This window comes from Aedes aegypti, chromosome 2 (genome assembly GCF_002204515.2).
Source record: "Aedes aegypti strain LVP_AGWG chromosome 2, AaegL5.0 Primary Assembly, whole genome shotgun sequence".
NCBI classification, from domain to species: Eukaryota; Metazoa; Arthropoda; class Insecta; order Diptera; family Culicidae; genus Aedes; species Aedes aegypti.
Window position 1 is genome coordinate 301,903,767 of NC_035108.1, and position 21,913 is coordinate 301,925,679.

The 21,913-nt window shown below is 36.6% G+C and overlaps 3 protein-coding genes and 1 long non-coding RNA gene across 13 annotated transcripts in view; 2 read left to right on the forward strand and 2 right to left on the reverse strand.

The window, feature by feature from the left end:
• The window catches only part of LOC5567454 (transmembrane protein 214), a 92,932-nt gene extending 87,410 nt beyond the window's left edge, over positions 1 to 5,522 (reverse strand). For both annotated transcript variants that reach the window (XR_002500628.1, XM_021845535.1), the window contains exon 1: positions 5,062 to 5,522. Coding sequence is in view for 1 of the 2 variants with exons in the window: in XM_021845535.1 (XP_021701227.1) it covers positions 5,062 to 5,173 (112 nt within the window). In the remaining variant the exon portion in view is untranslated. The remainder of the gene's footprint in view (positions 1 to 5,061) is intronic.
• A 638-nt stretch (positions 5,523 to 6,160) lies between these two features.
• LOC5567455 (DNA-binding protein RFXANK) lies at positions 6,161 to 9,546 on the forward strand. Its single transcript, XM_001657405.2, has 3 exons — positions 6,161 to 6,345; positions 6,406 to 6,693; positions 9,109 to 9,546. Exons 1-3 carry the CDS (start codon positions 6,314 to 6,316, stop codon positions 9,431 to 9,433), a joined length of 645 nt encoding a protein of 214 aa, XP_001657455.1. The 5' UTR covers positions 6,161 to 6,313; the 3' UTR covers positions 9,434 to 9,546.
• Positions 7,293 to 7,980, forward strand: LOC110676691. Its single transcript, XR_002500629.1, has 2 exons — positions 7,293 to 7,774; positions 7,837 to 7,980. It is a non-coding gene; the product is annotated as an uncharacterized LOC110676691 (long non-coding RNA).
• A 1,308-nt stretch (positions 9,547 to 10,854) lies between the features above and the next one.
• The window catches only part of LOC5567456 (extracellular matrix-binding protein ebh), a 186,607-nt gene continuing 175,548 nt past the window's right edge, over positions 10,855 to 21,913 (reverse strand). For all 9 annotated transcript variants that reach the window (XM_021845544.1, XM_021845541.1, XM_021845538.1 and 6 more), the window contains 2 exons: positions 11,217 to 11,314; positions 10,855 to 11,155 (listed from right to left, as the gene is read on the reverse strand). In XM_021845544.1, the coding sequence (XP_021701236.1) occupies positions 10,979 to 11,155; positions 11,217 to 11,314 (275 nt within the window). In that variant the 3' untranslated portion in view covers positions 10,855 to 10,978. The remainder of the gene's footprint in view (positions 11,156 to 11,216; positions 11,315 to 21,913) is intronic.

Consider the following 21,913-nt stretch of genomic DNA (forward strand, 5'->3'; position numbering starts at 1 on the left):
TGCAGCATGAGATAGGACGATAAGTAGTTGATTCTATAACATTCCCCAGAAAACCATTCCCCCGAAACCCATTCCCCAGAATTCCATTCCCTAGAATCTCATTCCCCAGAATGTACCATTCCCCAGAATTTCACTCCCCAGAATGAACCATTCCCCAGAAAACCAATCCCCAGAATGGACCATTCCCCAGAAAATTATATACCTACTTTAAAGTTTTGAAATAATCTATTTAAAAAACTTGAAAATTAAACTCCATACAAAGTTGTTTACAAGTACATGAGAAGATTAGCATAGGTGCTGCTAGTTATGAACACTTTACGCATAATTCAAATTTCATTTGCAAATGAACTATCACAGTACTTTCACTTTTATTGGCACTTATGAAGACTGATAGATCAGTCTATGGGGAAACACAATATCCAATATTTATTTAAAAGAATATACAACTCATCACTACTCTGCACAAAATAGAGCTACCGTAATCCGGGGTAACATTGATCAGCGGGGTAACATTGATCGGGATGACTCATCTTTTTAAACGTTCAAATAAAGATTTATTGATGAAACATTTTCGAACCATGAATGGTGCCTCTCTTTCGTATATTCATAAGCTAATGATAATTAAGGTTTTTGTCAAAATTGCGTTTAGTTCATGCGCAAATTTGTCAACTTTTTGAAACAATGAATTCTATCATTTTCACTGACACTACCGAAAATTCATGTCTCACATGAGTTCTGCAGACGATGTGATCAAGGAAAATGCGGGTGTTACTAAAAATGGCATCGCCGAAAACGATTCCGTTGTCAAATCTTTCATAAGTTTATTCAATTAGGCAACATTAACTAAATACTATTACGAATGTAGAATTTCCTGAGGAAATTGCCTAGTTTTAGGCGTATTACGCGGTTCAAGGTGTTTTTAATTTTGAAATAACTCAAAAAGTAAATGACTTGTAACAGTTTGGTCTTCATATTCGGCTTCAGGGGCCCTGATTTTAGTAAGTAACGACATTTCCAATATTAGCGAACGTTGTTTACTTGGGTGATCAATGTTACCCCGTATCAGCTGAATCAAAAAATCACTTAAAACATTTATTTAAACATAATTAAATCTTTTGAAAAATAAAATAAAGTACATAGCTAGGAGCGGTGGGTGCCAGTACTTGTTTTAAAAATATGAAACTTGTAACATTTGTAATGTGACATGAAAAATTTAAGAAAAACTAAAAAAAAAATGATCAATGTTACCCCGGATTACGGTACACCCTTCTTTCGGTATAGTACTTTCCAAATGTATAATTTCACATGTATGTCCAATTTTTATCAAATGTAGTGATATATGCAGCTTTTTTTCAATGTTTTAAGAAGGTGCATCATCTCTTACTTTTTAGGACTAAACCAATTAGAATAAAGACGTTCGTAGTATCATATTATACGTTTCCAATATAATGATTACGTAAACTCGGCAGAATAAAAACTTACTATTCTGCACATTAAAATGATACGCCTTTTTTTGCGTCAAGTCTAAATTACAAATGACTTGTTTAATTTTGCACAAAATAGTGATACACCCTTCTTTCAGTCTTATCCTGTTGACGATATAGACAAAATTTTCCGTAAGGATACCAAATGGCAAGAAGGCATTTGGCATGCTTGATTAAATGATCAAGGACCATTTGATATAATGGTCATTTGGCCAATGACCATTTGGCATGAAATGAAGAACATCCTTTTTGAAAAGAAGGAGCATAAGTATGGCTGGATGGCAAATGACTTTATACCAAATCATTTTATGCCAAGTGACGTTATGCTATATGGGCTCTCCATCGATATATTTTGCCTATATCATTAATGAGATAATACTGAAAGAAGGGTGTATCACTATATATGCAAAAATAAACATATAGTCTGTATATTTTATGGGAATGCATTAAAAGAAGGGTGTATTATTATAATATGCAAAATACTCATGAATAGGGGGATTAGGGGCATATTGGACACATTAGGTAAATGCTTATTTGACATAGTATGGAAATATGTTTCTTTGCTCTAAAATTAAATCCACCGATTCCTCCGCTTTGCTTATAAACTAATTTGAAGCTGAGAAAAAAGTATTGTAAAATTTCAGAGGACAAATGAAGCAAAGCGTAAACTTTTATACCGTCAAAACGTTCATATACAATACAGATTTCGTACAGTTTATAAAGTTTTGCTGAAATATGCATATTCCCAGAGAGTAAGGGGGTGTCCATTTCGCCCCGTGTGTTCATTATGTCCCTAACCCTCCTACCTACATATTTATTTGTCACATCAGACCTTAGCCTGTTACATAAGTGATTCTTCTTCCTCTTTTCTGGCGTTACGTCCCTACTGGGACAGAGCCTGCTTCTCAGCTTAGTGTTCTTATGGGCACATCCACAGTCATTAACTGAGAGCTTACTATGCCAATGACCATTTTTGCATGCGTATATCGTGTGGCAGGTACGAAGATACTCTATGCCCTGGGAAGTCGAGAAAATTTCCAACCCGACCGGTGGGACTCGAACCCAACCCTCATCTTGGTCTTGCTGAATAGCTGCGTGTTTACCGCTACGGCTATCTGGGCCCCCACATAAGTGACTCACGCAAAGCAATAATTGAAAAAAGAAAAAAATGGATATTCATATAGCTTTCTGGGGAATGGAATTCTGGGGAATGTTACATTCTGTGGAACGATTTTCTGGGGAATGGTTCATTCTGGGGAACGGAATTCTGGGGAATGGTTTTCGGGGGAATGGTTTTCTTGGGAATGTTATAGAATCAAGTAGTTTATAATAAATCCAAAATAACAGTTAAAATAGTCACCTGGCCCAGTTGTTATGTGGAGAGAGAAATTGATTTTTGAGAATTTTATCATTTTAACAAGTGATCTCCCACAAAGCCAAATAAAATTTTAAACAAAAGATCATTTGAAACATCTAAAATCTGTTTCTGTTCGAGATGAATCACTGCGCCCATCTTTTGATTTTTTTTTATGATATATCCGTGTTCTTTGTTTAGTGCATGTTGTTTTACTCCATTACTATTGACAGATAATGAAGTAGTTTTTTTTAAACCATTATCATTCTTTACCATTTAGCATAGAGCCTGCTATTTATGCCTCTTGGAAAAAACGGTTTGCCTAAGCTGGTTTAATGATACTGATTATTTATCATGCCTAGAGTACCGTATCAAATTATTGATTCTACTTATAAGCTTCAAAGTCGTTTTTAGTGGCTGTGAACAGGTTTCATCCCATTAGACATTTAGATTCATTGAAACAAGAAGCTTATTTTAAAATGTAAATGTTCTGCTCCACTGATTCGGAATCGTTTACCTCCTAGATATCCAAAGATAAGCACTTGATTCCACTTCGACCTCCTTATTATCTAAGACAAACAGGGGGTTTTAGTGACTCGTTTTTTATATTCGTCCGACCGTAACTTATAAGTATTAACAAGAACAGATACAACAAGAATGCAATATGGTAGATCTTAGCTAGCAACGCACCTCGAAAAGGTGATCTACCCTCGTTACGGGAAAAACATCTAAGATACAGTGTACCGTTTTGATTCATATTACGGACACTTAAGGCTCCAGTGAAGTACAACTTATCATTACACATATAAATTGAATCGTTCTGTACAAAACTTTGGCGTAATCAGGCCTTGCAAACACTTAAATTTCGAATGGTGGGTGAAGATTCCGATTCCACATCTTTAATTCACTTTAATCAATAAACATATTCGGCCTCTTCATGATTTTTATTCCGGACACAACCACACTTTTGCTTCATATTCCGGACACATTATTTAAACGCACTAAACCGTTAGAAAGACGTCAAAACTAGTTGAACATTGTAAATTTTCATGGATTGCTATGTAAAATGTTTATAAAGATCATCGATCAAATTGGGAACTTTATGGCGGCGCATTTTGAAACATTTCGAGTGAAATCTTTCCCATACAAAGTAGAGTGTCCGGAATTTGAAGCTGTCCAGGTTTCGAATCAAAACGGTATTTAAACGTATCATGGAGGAGGATATTGATAAACACATTTTTACTAGTTTAGTTTCAACAAAACAAAAAAGTAAGGTCTGTGCTGTTTAGATAAAAATTGATTTCCCATAATTGATGCTCATAAGAAAACTGAGCTAAGAAGCAGGCTTTGTCCCAGTGAGGACGTAATGCCAAAAAGAAATAGAAGAAGATGTGGAGTGATGGAGACTTAAACATATTTTGGAATAAAATGTTGATTTTGGAGAACCGTGGTTAAACCTAACAAAATTACGCGTTTTCAATTTCATAGGATAAGCGAAGTGTACTCTTTAGTACTCTTGTACAGAATTGATAAAATGCACTCTTTCCGGTCAGTTTTTAAATGGCATACCTAGTTGGAGTGCTCAACGATTTTCTAGAGCAATTCCTGGAGAAGTTTCTGAAGGAATTTGAGGGCAAATTTATGTAAGAATTGGTTGAGGAATATCACAAGATATTCCTGGAAGTATTCCAGCAGAAATATCTGTAAATAAATTTCTAAAGAGGGTTTGAAACAGTCAAGTCGGATCGGAGTGTCTATATAGTTCTCTGAAGTCTGGCTTGCATCTGGTTTTAAAGACAATCCTAAAAACCTTCCGTTAAAACAAGAGAATTTTTGGAGACTAGCGTTATTAAAATAGTGACCAAGTCTCTAAAAACAGACCTGTTACCCGTTCTTCTTATCACACGTTCAATTTACAAGAATACCTGGCTATGAATTAACCAAGATTAAATATTTTTGTTGAAATCAATTATGTAGCCTGAAAACCGATGTTCTGATTCATGAAAAGAATATGATTTTAAAAAGTAACTTAATACTGAAACAATTCAGGGACAGGCCTATGTATAGTAATAACTACTACCTATGTTTAAATGCTGAAATGTTTTGATGTTTATGCGCTTAACAGTTATACAAGATCATAGAAGCAGATTAGTTAGGATCGTCACATTTCTTACCACTCACAATACCATAATTTAATATCTAATAAGATTAGACTCAACTCACCAGCATCTTCTATTTTGGACATCCCGGCTTTCCCAGCGACAGATTTATTTTTATCCCCGGCCGGCTTACGGGGTTTCTTCTGTTTGCTAACAACTTCCCACTCGTCAGACATGATTGGGTTCTTCCTGTATACCGAGATAACACCACACAAAACACCAAATTTAATTAAGCTTGAACAACTTTGCACTGCAAAAGCACTGATAACAGCCGGAGATATACTTCCGTTAACAAAAGAGAACCAATCGAGAAAGACTAACACTTTAATTCGTCACAAAAACAACAGTAAGCAGTGAACTCTTGCGCCAAAATAGATACCCAATAGATTAACAATGCTTTTCACAAGATACTAAAACAGTCGAACTGGAAATTAGCGACGAAATTCAGGAATCTACACCGGATAAATGCTACCAGATTGCAAAACGATGCTCCGCGACGGACAACTGGACAGTGTTTTCTTTTTCCTTCTGGGAACGGCGCGCGGTTGTTTTTGCTTTTGCACAACACTTTTGACAGTTCCGCTTTGGGCTGCTTTTTCGCAACTGATGACCCAGCGGGTGATCCAAACACTGAACTAAAAAATCAGAGCAAAACATTTTTGGGCAGAGCTCAAGCGTATGGCGTAATTTTTTTACGATGGTACACCCACCCAACCCCTTCAGCGTTATGAAATTTGTGAAAAAGCCCTACGGTCTTTCACATCGGCGTCCAGCCACTTTGAGCCAAACGTGTATATAGAAGTATATAGAAGTGATTACAAGCATAGTCAACTACAGTCGGAGAAAATATATTAAAAAGATATAGCTTCAGAATTGTATTATTTAGGGCCCATTCACAAATTTCATAACGCTGAAGGGGGTGGGTGGGTGTCCTCGTGCTGTTACGGCTCATACAACATTTGTAAAACATTCATACAAAAAGCGTTACAAGGGGGTGGGTGGGTGTCTAAAATGGCCTTTTTTGGCGTTATGAAATTTGTGAATAAACCCTTCCTGAACGCAAGGTTTAAAAATAAATAAAATATATATAGGAAATTTTAATCATCTTTTAACTCAAGTGTGTAAATTTTTGAAACTCACTGGGATTACTGAAATCACATTCGCTCTGTTCTCAAAGAAAAAATTATCAACAAACATTTTGTTTACATTCATTCATTCGTCGATTTCTTGTCGAACATAGTAAAATAATTGACAAATTTATAATAATTATTAAAGTAGTAATTATTACTACTTAAAACAACAACTTTTCCGCCGAAATGAGTTCATCCCCGTACTCCGATGAAGACAGGTAAAATATGTTACACATAAAGTCTTTATATGTTACCGAATGTTGACTTCACCGTTTTAGAAAAGTAGATTTCAACCCACTGCTGCTGGCGAGCGGAAACCGAAAGAGTGCATTCCTCCCGTACAAACCTACGAATACGGTTCTCACCAATTTGCAGCGCGGGAACACCGAGGCCAGCATTCCCAGCGAAATATGTCTGAACTTTCATGAGAAAACCGGCCAAGGGGAGATTACCGAGGAGCAGGTCCGAGCAGAGAAATCCGTTGACCTGCCGGATTCCAACCAGTACACGCCCTTGCATTGGGCCTGCTACTATGGCCAGCTTTCGTCGGCCCAAATACTGATCAAGTAAGTTGATTTTCTGTTGTAACAGGGTGGCCAAACAATCGCGAATTTCGGGAAGATCGAGGAAAATCCGGGAATTTGATGCTACTGTTGCAGGGCTGGTAGCAGGTCTTTAGAATATTAATTTTGAACAAGGTCTCTAGAGTCATTGCTAGCAAATTCTAGAGATTCCTGGAGTCTTCAGACACTATTACACGACTATTCCACAGTCAACCAGCTTCTGAGTTTTTTTTTCTATCAACGAGATTTTTAGCCCTGTGCTAGTTTTTCTCGGGACTAACGGCTTTACTTCCCTTCGTCACTATGATCTTTTTGAGTCATAAGGGACTATCTCGGGATAGGATTCGATCCCGGGTCCTCGGAGTGAGAGGCGCAGCTTCTGATTCTAAATACGTTGGACGATATGATTTCGACTTAGGTGAGGTAGGAAGGGGTGGTAAAATGAACACCTTAAGGATATCATCTTGTTTCTGATAGAAAAACGAGGAATTCGTCTAGTTCTATCGCACAACATCAAAAATAGGATTGTTATCTACGGCAGCGACACAAATGCAGACTAACATAGCTAATTATTATGAAAATTTATTGGCTTTTTTCGGTGAATACAATACCTATACTCAGAGTGAAAGGGAGTAACGAAAGTAATGAAATGACAAGATGGATACACTGAACGAAAACTTCAGTCTTCTATTGAATGATTTGCAATTCACTTGGCTTTAAATCTTCATATTCCTCATTTTGAATGAATATAGAAGAATATGATGCGTCTACCAGCTTATGAAGAAGAATCATCCAATTCTGAACTGATTTTCAGTTTACATCCGTATGACAGTTGGTTGTCAGTTGAGTTATAATAACACATATGAATAACATACAAGTATTGACAGATTTTATTATCTGCCATGTTCCAAACATAAAATCATTCAATTATCGTCTAAGGTGTCATTTGGAAAGCGAATGATTCATAGTTCCAAATCACTCCTGAAAATCTTCTCTTAGTATAAATATGGCGGCAGTGGTGTGGTTAGTTCTCCCAAAGATTAGGCTTTTCTCCGTGGTTTTTACGATGGATTTTACAGTACAGGTAATTGCATTTGTGATGAAACAACCCATTTTTACTCGTAGCACATATTTATTGTTTTAAAGGTTCCATATAAAAGGATTTTGATGTGGGGCACAGCAGTCGGCTGATGTTCGCTTCAGGCAGGCGTTTTGCAGACAAATTGACATTTCCTTGTGATAATGCTTAACTTGACAATAAACTAAATAAATTTATGAGTGAAATCATCATTAAACTGCACTTATTTCGTACAATTCGAATTCTTTTAAATTATAAATAACATGCAAGAGGGATTGGTTACATTGGTGTATGTAACGTAGCTAAATTTTCACATAAATGTAACGTAGCTAAATTTTCACATATTTTTATCGCTAGCAAACAACGATGTTAATGTTCATTTTGCCAGCACTATGTGGGTAAAATGAAAGCTGTTGGTGGTAAAATGAACATTATGCAAAAAACGAGAGCTAAACAAATATTTTCAGAAATTTTCGTTGCGTAACCGAATATAAATATATCTTTTAAGGATTATAATCCATTCAAACAGAAACCTAAAGGTACCAGATTTGACATCATATAATAAAGATGTTCACCTCACTGAAAAACCGCAAGACCTCCGAGCTAAAAGTTACGTCGGTTCTAATTTTCAAACGTGGTTTTCTAAAATCTTAGTTTTCGTTGATATTAGCACTTCAATTCTCGCATAACTTCTGATCTCGCCCTAAAAGCCATTGGTAACCATGTGTGTAGCTCATTGTTTCTGAGCATTTGAATGGATTTTCATGTTATTTAACAACGCTATAGGGAAGAAAGGATCATTATCTACCTGCCCGTGATGTTGGTTTGGATGCTTATTCTTTCATTTTCTCAGAAACAACGAGCTACACACGTGGCTACCAATGGCTTTTAGGGCGTTATCTCAGAGTATGCGAGAATTGGCCTCCGTATCAACCCGAACACTCCAATTTATGCTCTAAATCGTCCGTGCGTGATAAAAACGCCAAGCCTCGTTGGATAAATGTACGAGGTGTGCTGAAAAAAAAACTTAATTCTCGCATAATCTGAGATAACGCTCTAAAAGCCATTGGTAACCACGTGTGTAGCTCGTTGTTTCTGAGCAAATGAATGATTAAGCATCCAAACCAACACCACTGACAGGTAGAGAATGATCCTTTCTTCACCATAGAGTTGTTAAATAACGTGTAAATCCATTCAATTGCTCAAAAACAACGAGCTACACACATGGTTACCAATGGCTTTTAGGGCGAGATCATAAGTTATGCGAGAATTTTACAGTTGTGAGTGGCCATCCTGGTTGCAGGTATTTCTGTGCAAAATGTTTAAATATTGGATTTTAGCTGCGGAGCGGATGTAAATCGACAGGCCATCGATATGGTCACACCACTGGTGTTGGCCGCGGCAGGAGGACATCACGAGATCGTTAGACTGTTGCTTCAGAAGGGTGCCACGGTGAACCACATGGACGTGATAGGGAATACGGCGCTGATGTACGCTGCCGCAGGGAATCATCCTCACACGTGCAATGAGTTGCTGAACAAAGGGGCCAATTTTACCGACACCAATGAGGATGGGGAAACGGCCTACAGCTTGGCCGTAAAGCAACAGGCTAATCTTTCGCAAGCCGTATTGGAGAATTATATATCGACTTTATTGATGTCTTAGACCGAAACTTGTGGCGGGCAAAATTTGCCGGATTATTTTTACCGAATGGGATTGTGTGATAATTTGTACCTGGGTGTTTGTAAAAAATCGTTTATAAAAATCGTTTCATGTTATGCTTGTTGTTATGAAGTGGGATGTAATATTGTGAAATCCTCTGGTTGATATCGTTTTTCCTCGCTATTCCAGATTTGTTTTAAGAGACTTTTTCAACATTTTAATACAAGTCTGTTTTTAATGGATGAATGGAAGTCTCTTTTTAACTAAAATGGTCCCTAAATACAGTCAAACCTTCAAAGACTGCTTATTTCTACAGGTTTTTGTTTCGATATTTATTCTCAGATTTTTCGAAAAAAGCGTCAAAAATTGATCGAGAGATTTCTTCATAGATTTCAATACTGGTTGAAATCTAGATAAACTCTGAACTACAATTTAGGAGGAAATCCAAAGAAATTCCTGCCTAGGTAATGATATTTTACTGAATTTTAACACAGCATCTGAAGTATCTGTTTTAAATTAATCTAAAAGCAAGAACCCTGAATTATTGAAAAACGCAGATTCTGAATATATCCTTGAATATGACATGTTGTCATCTTTAATGCACGTAGATTCTATGTTTTTTATTTCATTCGATGTAATATCAGCTCGTACCTTAGTGGTGATTCAAAAATATTCATATTTTTTATCTTAGTACAATTTTTCAGAGCATGTAAATATCTGGATAACACTGCGGAACACGTTTTTGTCTCTAGCACCAAAATACCGCTATTCACTTAATTAAGGGTTGCTGAATCCATTGCCGTTTTCAGAAATATCATAGCACGTCTAGTTTTTGAGATATCGACTGTTCAAAATGCTAAAAATGACTATTTCAGCCAACTTGCATGCAAGTTTGCCAGCTTGTAAGGTAATATATTGGCTTAATTTGCCACAGAATTCAAACTTTATGTGTATAATAATACTTATCATTAAAGTTTGTATTTTGTATTGTGTTGTTGTATTTTGCCATATAGAAGAAACGAAGAATTTTGTATGGAGACTGCAAGCATGTTGAAAAAATCGATTTAATCGAAATTTAATCGCGCAATTTCAATCAAATTATGTCTGAAATGAAAGTTCAAGTTCTATTTTGCATGTTTGGTGGATTAGATTACAAAAAAGTTTGATAAATTGTATTTTAAATTTCATGTAAACATTAATAAAACCTGTGTTTTATACAACTTTGGCGACCTGTAGCTAAAAATTGTGACGTACTGGAACATTTCTGAGAATGGCACCAGATTCAGCAACCCCAAATCTACTAGAGACACATAATTTGATACTTGAGACACGCAAAAATGTCATTTTTGTTACGCTGTGTAACCCTTAACAATCCAATTGAAATTAGAACTGTGATATATTTTAAAACAGAACATCTCAACCCATTTGTTTTACAAAATAATTTGCTATAGCATTGACCAAATTGTACTAACAATCAACAATTAATGCTATTCATTTTTCCATCCTTAACAATACTTTGTGGTCCCATCAAATCTCTACTCCAATCGCTCACTCCCGTTCCTCTTCCTGCAAGCGCAAAATGTCGGCCTTATTCATAAAGTAGTAACTCGGCTGCCGTCCCTTCAGATCCTTCGAGACCCGTTTCGCCCCGTTCTTGATCAGAATTCGGCTGATTGCCTCCACGTTGCTGATTCCCATGGCGTAGTGGAGAGGTGTACGTTCCAGCTAGAAGTGACAACATAAATTTAGATATTTTGTGAGAGTTCTCGATAGATTTGAAGCATACGTTGTCTCCAATTTTGAGAGTTGCTCTGAAGTGAGTTGCTAAATACTCTACAATTTCTTCACTCTCCATCAACACCGCCACATGCATCGAACAGCGTCCTGTAAGTAGTGTATATTGATGTTATATGCTGTTAATGATTTTCAGTTATGTTGGGTTTATATGGAAATCACTAAGAAGAAATTTAGAAAAATGTTCCAAATACGTTAGCATAAACTTTTCATCTCATAATAAAAACTCATTCTTTAAAAACTTAATGAAGAAAATTGCTGAAGAGAGCAATTCAATACGACAGATGGGAGCAAATATATTCATGAATTTCTTTGCTTTTATTTAGCTTCATTAGAGATCTCTGCTCTGCAAACTTTATCAAAAATTTCAAACAAAATTAGTTCAAATAGTATTTGTTTCAAGGGGCCCAGATAGCCGTAGCGGTAAACGCGCAGCTATTCAGCAAGACCAAGCTGAGGGTCGTGGGTTCGAATCACACCGGTCGAGGATCTTTTCGGGTTGGAAATTTTCTCGACTTCCCAGGGCATAGAGTATCTTCGTACCTGCCACACGATATACACATGGAAAAATGGTCATTGGCAAAGTAAGCTCTCAGTTAATAACTGTGGAAGTGCTCATAAGAACACTAAGCTGAGAAGCAGGCTCTGTCCCAGTGGGGACGTAACTCCAGAAAGAAGAAGAAGAAGAAGTATTTGTTTCTTTAGTAAATTCCTTCATCAAGGTTTGATGAATGAGTTTCGGCGCAGCTCCTAACTCAGCACACTTTCACCAAAATCCATCAATATCTGGTAAAATACTTAAGTTTTCGTTCAAAATTTATTTTTCATATACAGTAATAACCCGATTTCGACAGCCATTTTGTTTACCCCCGATTTTTGCATCCTTTTTTGACCGATTTTGTCAACCTAAAATTTATATTTATTTTAATCATACTAAGCACTTCAATACCGGCAAATTAAAAATAAAATAATTCCAATTTTAAGTACGTAGGCAATAGTTTATTTATCTAGCAATCATAACTGGTAAATTGAAACTTATTTTTTCTTCACATTCTTATTCTTCTTAAGTGCGCATAGTAAGGAACCATTTTTCAACTTAATTCCTTACTATGCGCAGCAGTTATGAAACGTTATTTTCAACATACAATCAACACTCCATAAGTCGATATTGAAGGGAACCATCGACGCATCGACACCATTCGAGATATGGAATAGAAATGCTTTGGAAAATTGTTTCAGGAGATCATAATAGTAAGGGAGGATTGAATAATGACGTCCATCATTTTTTTAGAATGTCTACACTCCACCCCTCCCTCCCCTGTCACGGTTTTTACAGTACCTAATGCATGCACTGTCACAATTTAGTCGACTCCTCCTCACCCGAATGATGGACGTCATTTTTGAATGCTCTTTAACTATGAAATATAATAATTTTGGTTTTTTGTATCGTTCCATGAGTCAATATCGAGCTATGAAACATCGACTCAGGAGGTTTAATCGTATTTGCAATATTGAAACGCCAATAAAATACTGATATTGATTTGCAATAGGAATCGTTCATTAATTACGTCACGCTTATACAGAGCGGCGCTACTTTTTGATGTACCAATAAGGGAGAGGGATCGATAATCCTAATTTTTGCGTGACACATCTATAGGATTTACCCTTATTTGTTTTTTTCAAGCCCGGACCCTACCAGAATCCGAGACAATAATTTAATACCAAACCCGCACCCAACCCGAACAAAAGCAATTTAGTTTTTTTATATTTTCTAATGAAAATTTATAAACATTCAAAATTAATTTTCCTTCACACGCCAAAGGTGAACGCAAAAAAACGTGGGTTGCACTTTTGTATGTCGGTTTTGATTTTAGAAAACTAAGTTAATTACATATTTTGCAAATCATGTGATAATTTCGATTATTTTGAGAGTTACACTCAGCGTTCAGTGAGAGTAACTATCACGGATTGAATTATAGATAAAATTCACTTCACTTCACATAAAGCTTACTTTATGTTAAAGACATGCCACAATCCACTGGGGACGTAAAGCCGTATAAAGCAAAAAAAAAAAGAGGGGAACAAGTCGGAGCTTAAAAGCTAGTAATGCTTTTAGTAAAATGTTTCTCCTGTTATACTGAATTTATCAGGTGCGCAGAGTTAGGATCATTAATGTGCAGAATAAGGAACATTTCAAAAATGAGTGTGCATAGTTAGGAACACGGATACCCTTGAAGAAATTTAAAAATTTGCAACGGAAATCATTACTTAGTAAAGTTTTTTATATTTTTTCCTTATACATAAGATCAATAAGTATTTGCTCCCAAAATTTTAGAGTATTGTGTTTTGTTTTTAATTAATTACAGCTGATTGAAATTTGGAAGGCCTCAAGTGCGCAAAGTATGTGGCCTTCACGGTAGTTAGATTAATGTACTAACGCGTTTTTGACGTCTCTATAGTAATTTTCATATAAAACTACTTCGTCTTTGGGCTATTGTAAAAAAAGCCTAAAATGTCACAGAACGCTATTTATATGATAAGGAAGCTAAGATAATAATGTGAGATTACATTTTCATTATTTTTTTAAATAAATTTTGATCCGCCCCAATGCTACAGCCCAGATGAATAGTGAACCAATTCATCTCAAACAAAAAAGGAAGAAAAGGTAATAGACCAATCCAGTTGCCTGCGTAGTAGTGCAATGTTGACAAAAATTTCTTTGTTTGCTGTGAGAACTGTCACAACATTGCTTTTGTTTGCTGTGAGAATCCAAATATAAACAGAATTGCTGCAAAACAACCACTTCCTTGTTGGCCTGCAGTTGACCGAAAGCTCAATAACGTCGAACAAACATCGATACGTTTTCATTCTGAGGAAATCGACTTGTGTAAGATTGGTTGTGCGTTAGTGTTCGTGGCAGTTTGCTTGGGGACCTCTATTAAATTATTGTTTTTAAGGTGATTATAAAAGGAAGCCAAACTTCGAATTTTCAAGTGCACAAGACTGGAGAATCTGACAAAAGTTTGCGTAAAAAATCAATCAAACTTCTTGCTTGCTGGTGGTGACCAACGGGATAAATTTTCTACGCGAGGCGCTGTTTGGTTCTCGAGTCTTGTGCTCTTGAAAATTCACCTTAAGCGAGCGAATTTTCAAGTGCACAAGACTGGAGAATCTGACAACAGTTCGCGTTGAAAATCAATCAAATTACTTGCTTTCTGGAGCCTGGAGGTGATCAATGTGATAAATTTTGATGCCGGAGCGGCGTTTTCTTTCTCATGTCTTGTGCTCTTGAAAACTTGAGGTGTGGTTTCGTTTTATAATCACCTTAAGGTGATTATAGATCGAAGCCACACCTCAAATTTTCAAGAGCACAAGACTCGAGAACCAAACAGCGCCTCGCGTAGAAAATTTATCCCGTTGGTCACCACCAGCAAGCAAGAAGTTTGATTGATTTTTTACGCAAACTTTTGTCAGATTCTCCAGTCTTGTGCACTTGAAAATTCGAAGTTTGGCTTCCTTTTATAATCACCCACAACCCAAACCCCAAGATAATATTAATAAATATTTTAGCGTTTAATGCTATATAAATTTGGGTGCATAAATATAAACTACAATTAAAACGATGAAATTGTCAAAATAATCCAAATAACAGCTTATATATGGACTTATTAATATTGTTGGTAGCAAATACCTGATATATTCCCTGGTAGGATACTAACCGAATATGTTTGAAAAATTTATTCATTATTATTAATCTTCGGACAAAATCTGAAAATACTTCCTGGGCGAATCCTTGAGAAAATGAATAAGAACCAGGAAAATACTCGACGAACCAGAAAGGAACTCACAACAATATTTGGCGAAATAACCACAGAAAAATGTGTGTTATTTATCGAAAAACTGTGTAAGCGGAATCTTTAGATTTATATTGCTTAACTTTTGGGAAAACTATTTGAAGAATTCTTGCACGAATGATTGAAGATTTCTCAAAGCAACCCTTAAAAAAATCGAGGACCTTATTTAAATTCTACCAGAAACATATGTGCTAGTAAAGACTTGCTTGGAAGATGTTCTGGAGAAAATTTTGGAGGAACGCCTTCAGAAATACAAGAAAAAATCTGGTGCGCATCATTGTAAGCATTACTGAAGGAGTTCTAGGACGTATCCTAAGATAGTATTTTAGAAGAAATCGTTGCATAATCCCTAGAAAAGTTTTTGGATGTATCCCCAAAGAAACGCTTTGAGATCTATTGTAGTATTACCTAAAAAGTATATTGAAGTATCGCTAGAAAATGGTTTGAGTAATTCTTGGAGTAGCTCTTAAATGAATCTCTGGCTCAGTTCTAAAAAAATACAAACAAGATTTTTTTCTCTGTTCGGATGCGCCACTGCGACCAGTATTTAGATCTATTGAGGCATTACCCGTATTCTTAGTGTATAGTGAATGTCGCATTACTCTATTTTCATTGATAGGTAATGAAGCATCGATTTCTGTACAGTTTTTGTTTTGATTCCTCAGATATTCATAAAAATCGACTATGATGAAAAGGTCCCGCTATTTACACCCTTCATAGAAATTTAAATCTCAGCGAAGGCGCGCCCCTTAGCAAACATAATCGATTAAATTTGAGAGGAACCAAATCGGTACTACTGATATTTGACCATGCAACGGAACTCTAATCACATCTTTGTTTCGCTTTTAGTTTAGTCCCAGGAAAAACTAGAAAAAAGGGGCTTTATGCTAGCAGCAAAACCGAATCAAGCTAGAAAATTTGTTTAGTAATCAGAATTCACGTGAGTCCTTGAATTACAAGTACTTACCGTCCTTGTTGAGTTAATACTCATGATTGTTATCCTGGCTTCAAGTGTAGTCTCGGGACTGACCAACTCCGAGTCTTTAACCATCTGCTAGGTAAAATAGATTAATTTTCAGAAACTGTTGCCAGTAACAAGGACTTTGTACCGCGAATCCATGAATAACCAGAACATATTACCCTAGCCCGACAAACAAGATGAGACTAGGGTTCAAATTGGTAGATCTTACCCCGCAACGCACCACGAAAAGGTGATCTACCCGCGTTACGGGTGAAAACAATTATTTAAAAAAGGTTATTTAATAAATATTCCGTTGAAAAAAAAGATTACTTGGAGAAACTTTAAGATAAAGACAAAGGTTTCACTTTTTTTTTTGAAGAATTAATGTTGAGTAATTCATGAACAAGTGAATTATGATCATTTTCGAACACATTTACATGCGGTATTTTGAGCGATATTTTGCTTATGCACGTGAAAGGTGAAGAAATTTGTGAATTAGCTGCATGAATCCTGGAAACAATTATACAGGAGTTCTAAGAGGAATAACTGTAGTGCGTGGAACTCCAATTAGCACACTACTTTTCCATCAAACATATTACATTTTCGCCGATGAAAATAATACTATATTAGTACATAAGCATAAGCACTGATTACCGTACAATTCGTATTTGCTACTCCGTGATTGACCAGAACAATCGAAATTGTACAGGGAAACAACAGATGTAGCTTGAGAGTAGCATACCATCTTCAATGTACATTTTCGAGGACTCTGAAATTAGTAATGTCAATGGAGGCGCCGGCTTACGGTCATCGGGGAAGGGAAGGAATGTTAGTGTGACATCCCATTGTTACTAAAGACCGAGTATACCTCTGCATTTTCATGTTTGTCATGGGAAGGAGTTTTATTATTGGGAGGGCTTAAAAGCTACATGATCAGGATTCACCTTGGTAAGTGATGCGATTCATGTAACCTTCGTTTAAAAAGCTATCTATCAATGCGTCGACACCTTAAACAACGAACTATTCAAAGGTTTGAATCTCGAAATTTTATTAATCGTGTACAAGCACTTATGTCAACACTTTAAGTGTTGAACCATTCATAGTTTGTTCAACAAATACAAAAAAAAAATACATGTCATGGTACAAATGTGTTATTACAAGCAAGAAACGAGCTCACCAGTTGGTAATCCATCCTCGACTGAACAGTCACAATCTCAGCGTCAACACGCATAAGCAGGGATACATAATCACTCCGATGGAATGCGAATGAAGTGCTAACTGAAAAAATCACTCCGAGCGCGCGAAAACTGAATTGGACAGCTTGGGCCTTCGTAAAGCATTACCTAAGCAAACGAAGCCAACCGAAAAAACACTCCGAACGCGCGGAAAACGAATCGGACAGCTTAGACCTTCGCGAAGCACTATCCAAGCGAACCGACAAAACACTCCGAGCGCGCGAAAAACAAATCGGACAACTTGGGCCTTCGCAAAACACTCATAATACTATATTGATACAGTATATATACTATGGAAAATAACCGAAACTCTAGCGAGAATGCAAAATTGAACCAGCTATTGACTTTGTTGTCATGTTATTTCATAAGAAAATTGTTATTTTTTTCTATATTAACAGAATTCCTAGTTCAATAAAAGAAGTCAAGTCAATAACAAGTATAGAAATCTATCATTCAACCGCTTGGATAGAACGATAAAAATGTGTATAAAATAATAAGCTTGTGAAACCACTGTTTTACATTTTTCTGATGGAAAACAAGCTGTGTTTAGTGAATTACTTTCTTTAGCAGTGGTAGCTTATTTAGTTTATCAATCCAATAGAAAATTATGAAATGAAATTTTTGAAAGAATTCTCGTTGAAATTTGCAAAGGAATTTTTGAAAGTACATTGGAAAATCGAGTAAAATTTACTAGATAGTCCTAGAATCCTAGAACAAGCTTTGAAGTATTTTCCTTGGAAATATTTTTGAATGAACATTTGATAGATAAAATCGAAGAAGTATCTTCGACAGGAGAAGTCGATGGAGAAAATCCACGTGAAAATTACTGGAAAAACTCAAGGTGATTTGATTGAGAATGTTCTGAATAAATTTCAAGAGTGATTCTCAATGGATTACCTACTCACAAATGCAATTGAGAAATGTAGGCATCCTATATCAATGTTATCCTTTGAGAAATTCCAGACTGCTGGCAGAAATCTTGAAGACATCTTTGTAATAATTTCTCGATAAATTCCTATAACAACGTTCGAAGTTATTACTAACGGAATTTCTGAAGAGTTTCTTAATCAAATAATTGGAGGAATAAGTGCAGAAATATATGAAAAAATCCCGGAAGAGTTCTTTTCTTGTAGGTTTATAGAAGTACTCCTACAAGATTTTTTTTTTTTGAAGAAACCCCTGTATTATTTGTCATAACACAATTGTTTTCAAAAAAAGATTGTAGGGTAAATCTCTGAAGTAATTTTTGAGAGAATATTTAGAAGAATTCCTTCAGTTTCCCGGAAAAAAATCCAATCAGTTCTATAAGAAACGCCAGGGGAACCTTAGAAATATATGTGAAATTATATAGGAAGAAATCAACAAGCATATGCAGAAAACTTTGAAAAAACTTCTTTGGCAATAATTCCTGGGCAAATATTTGCTTCAATTATTTGAGAAATATTTGATAATCCTCCTATAGAGATTCCTGAGTAGTGTCTTGGAGTAACTACTGGAAAAAATCAATTGATTTTTATCGTGGATTTTTTTAAGATTCGTTGAAAGCTTACAGATGGAATCTGTGTAAGCATTCTTAGAGTATTGGCTGGTCTTATAACAATTCTAAAGTAATATCTGAAGCAATTCGTACAGGAAACTCTGAAGGAGTTCAACTAGAAATCCGTGTATGTGTTCCAGGATAAATCCCTGAAGAATCTCTGGAAGGTTTCAAGATGGAGTTGATAGACAAATTCCTGAAGTTCTCAAAGAAATACATAGAGGTATTCTTTGATTAATTCCTTGATGAATTTCTGTAAGAATCCCTATAGGAATTCCTTAAGCAACATAGAATTATTTTGTAAAGCATTTTTTTAAATAATATTATCAAATTCTACGAGCCGAATTATTTATCGGCGTGAAAATACAATATCGGCGGCGAAGTGCTTATCGGCGTATGGCGCGCCGCCGATGCCTCATTCGGCGTCGGCGTGACGTAAAATTGATCGGCGGCGGCGGCGTGGCGCGGCGGCGCACAGGTCTATGCGCAAGCCGTTCAAATCCTCACATGAACCTCTCAGCAAAAAAAGATTGAGTTTGCATCACATTGAATCATAAATAGCCGTTTGAGTAAAATTTCATGCCAGCAAACGTAGCAGACATTAGAAATAATTAATCTTCTGCTTAGATTTATCAGCAAGACCAAGCTGAGGGTCGTGGGTTCGAATCCCACCGGTCGAGGATCTTTTCGAGTTGAAAATTTTCTCGACTTCCCAGGGCATAGAGTATCTTCGTACCTGCCACACGAAATACGCATGCAAAAATGGTCAATCGGCATAGTAAGCTCTCAGTTAATAACTGTGGAAGTGCTCATAAGAACACTAAGCTGAGAAGCAGGCTCTGTCCCAGTGGGGACGTAACGCCAGAAAGAAGAAGAAGATTTATCAGCAACTTTGGAAAAAACTGCTCCGCTGACTGAGATTTTCAATAACAATTTACTTTGAACACAATACTTTTCACTTTTTCAGTCATAAAAACGGTGGGCTGCATTTGACGTTTCGTGAGAGGGGAAACTGGGCTGCATATGACGTTGATATTTTTCCTCTTCGCGAGTCTCTCTCAGGTTGATACCATAGCGAACAATTATTATCATGATTAAAGTTAATAAAGTTGGTGTTTTACCTATCCGCAATACTGCTCCGTATTTCTTCAACATGATGGTTACCACTAAACGCATCATAGCCTCCTATGACGCTGGGCGAGCTACTGCGCAAGGAGCATGCATATATCAGAGATGCATTTGAACGCGTTCTGTTCATGTTCTGTTCAAAGCTTGGGCTCACGAGAGCCGTGTTCAAGTTCAAACAATTTGCTATTTTTTTTTTTTTTTTTTTAATTTCTTTATTAGTATCATTCCAAACATTACATTCATTATTTCTTATATCTAGGTGTTCTGTGTCATTAGACAACACTATCATCCTAATTTGGTAAAACAAATCTAAGATTTTATTAACATTTTGTTAACAACATATTACATTTCATTTGCCGTAGCAGTTCAGATTTTTTACAGGTGAGTTGATTTCACCTGCTTATAAGAGAAAAAAAAAGTTTTTAATATACTTAACCTAACTTAACCTAAACATATAACGCATTAATCGTGGCAATAGTAGATTGTAACGATTTTTGCCTGAATTAATGATTATTTTATTTGACATTTGTTCCAATGTTTCAACATTGGATATCCTATGTAACTCATTGGTACTATACCAGGGAGGAAGCCTCAGAATCATTTTCAAAATTTTATTTTGAATTCTCTGCAGAGCTTTCTTCCTGGTATTACAACAGCTAGTCCATATTGGTACAGCATACAACATGGCTGGCCTGAAAATTTGTTTGAATATCAAAAGCTTGTTCTTAAGACAAAGTTTTGATTTTCTATTAATAAGGGGATAGAGACATTTTACATATTTGTTACATTTGGCTTGAATGCCCTCAATGTGATTTTTGAAAGTTAAATTCTTATCTAGCATGAGTCCTAGATACTTAACCTCATCTGACCAATTTATTGGAACCCCTCTCATCGTGACAACATGTCTACTTGAAGGTTTCAAATAAAGAGCTTTTGGTTTATGTGGGAATATTATTAGTTGAGTTTTGGAAGCATTAGGAGAAATCTTCCATTTTTGCAAGTATGAAGAAAAAATATCCAAACTTTTTTGCAATTGACTACAGATGACACGCAGGCTTCGTCCTTTGGCGGAGAGGCCTGTGTCATCCGCAAACAAAGATTTTTGACATCCCTAAATGCTGCCTTGGGGAACACCAGCTCTTACAGGAAGTCTTTCAGATCTGGAGTTCTGATAATTAACCTGAAGTGTACGATTTGACAGATAACTTTGAATTATTCTAACAATGTATGTTGGAAAATTAAAATTTTTCAATTTTACAATCAAACCTTCATGCCAACCATACCAATCTGACACATTTGGTATAAGTCGATGGGTCCATCTACCCTTAGTGGAGCTTCTGAGCGTTTCCTCTTTACACGTGTCGCGGACTCCTCTGGTACCCCTTTGGTTGAAGCATTGAACATCTTCCTTGATGATGAGCCCGATGGGCGTCATCCCGGCTATGATGCACACGGCCTCTTTAGATACCGTCCGGTATGCACTTGCTACTCTTAAGCACATTATCCTGTACGTGCTTTCCAACCGCTTTAGGTTTCTGTTCGTTCTAAGCGCTTTTGACCAGATTGGTCCTCCATACCTTAGTATGGATAGCGCCACGCTTGCCAGCAGCTTGCGTTTGCTGGCAATTACAGCAGAGCTGTTAGACATCATCCTCGAAAGCGCCGCTATAGCCGTAGATGCCCTTTTACAGGCATATTCAACGTGGCTAGCGAAGCTCAGCTTGTCATCGATCATTACCCCAAGATGCCTAAGGGATCGCTTGGACTCTATGGTGCAATCACCTACCGAGATAAGCGCCCGTTGCTCGGACTTGCGGTTGTTGACCACCACCACCTCAGTCTTGTGACGGGCCAGTCCTAGTTTCCTAGACTTCATCCATTCCTCAACCAGGGAAATAGAGTGCGCTGCTGTCAACTCTACTTCCTCCATCGATTCACCATAGACCACTAGGGTGATATCGTCGGCGAAGCCAA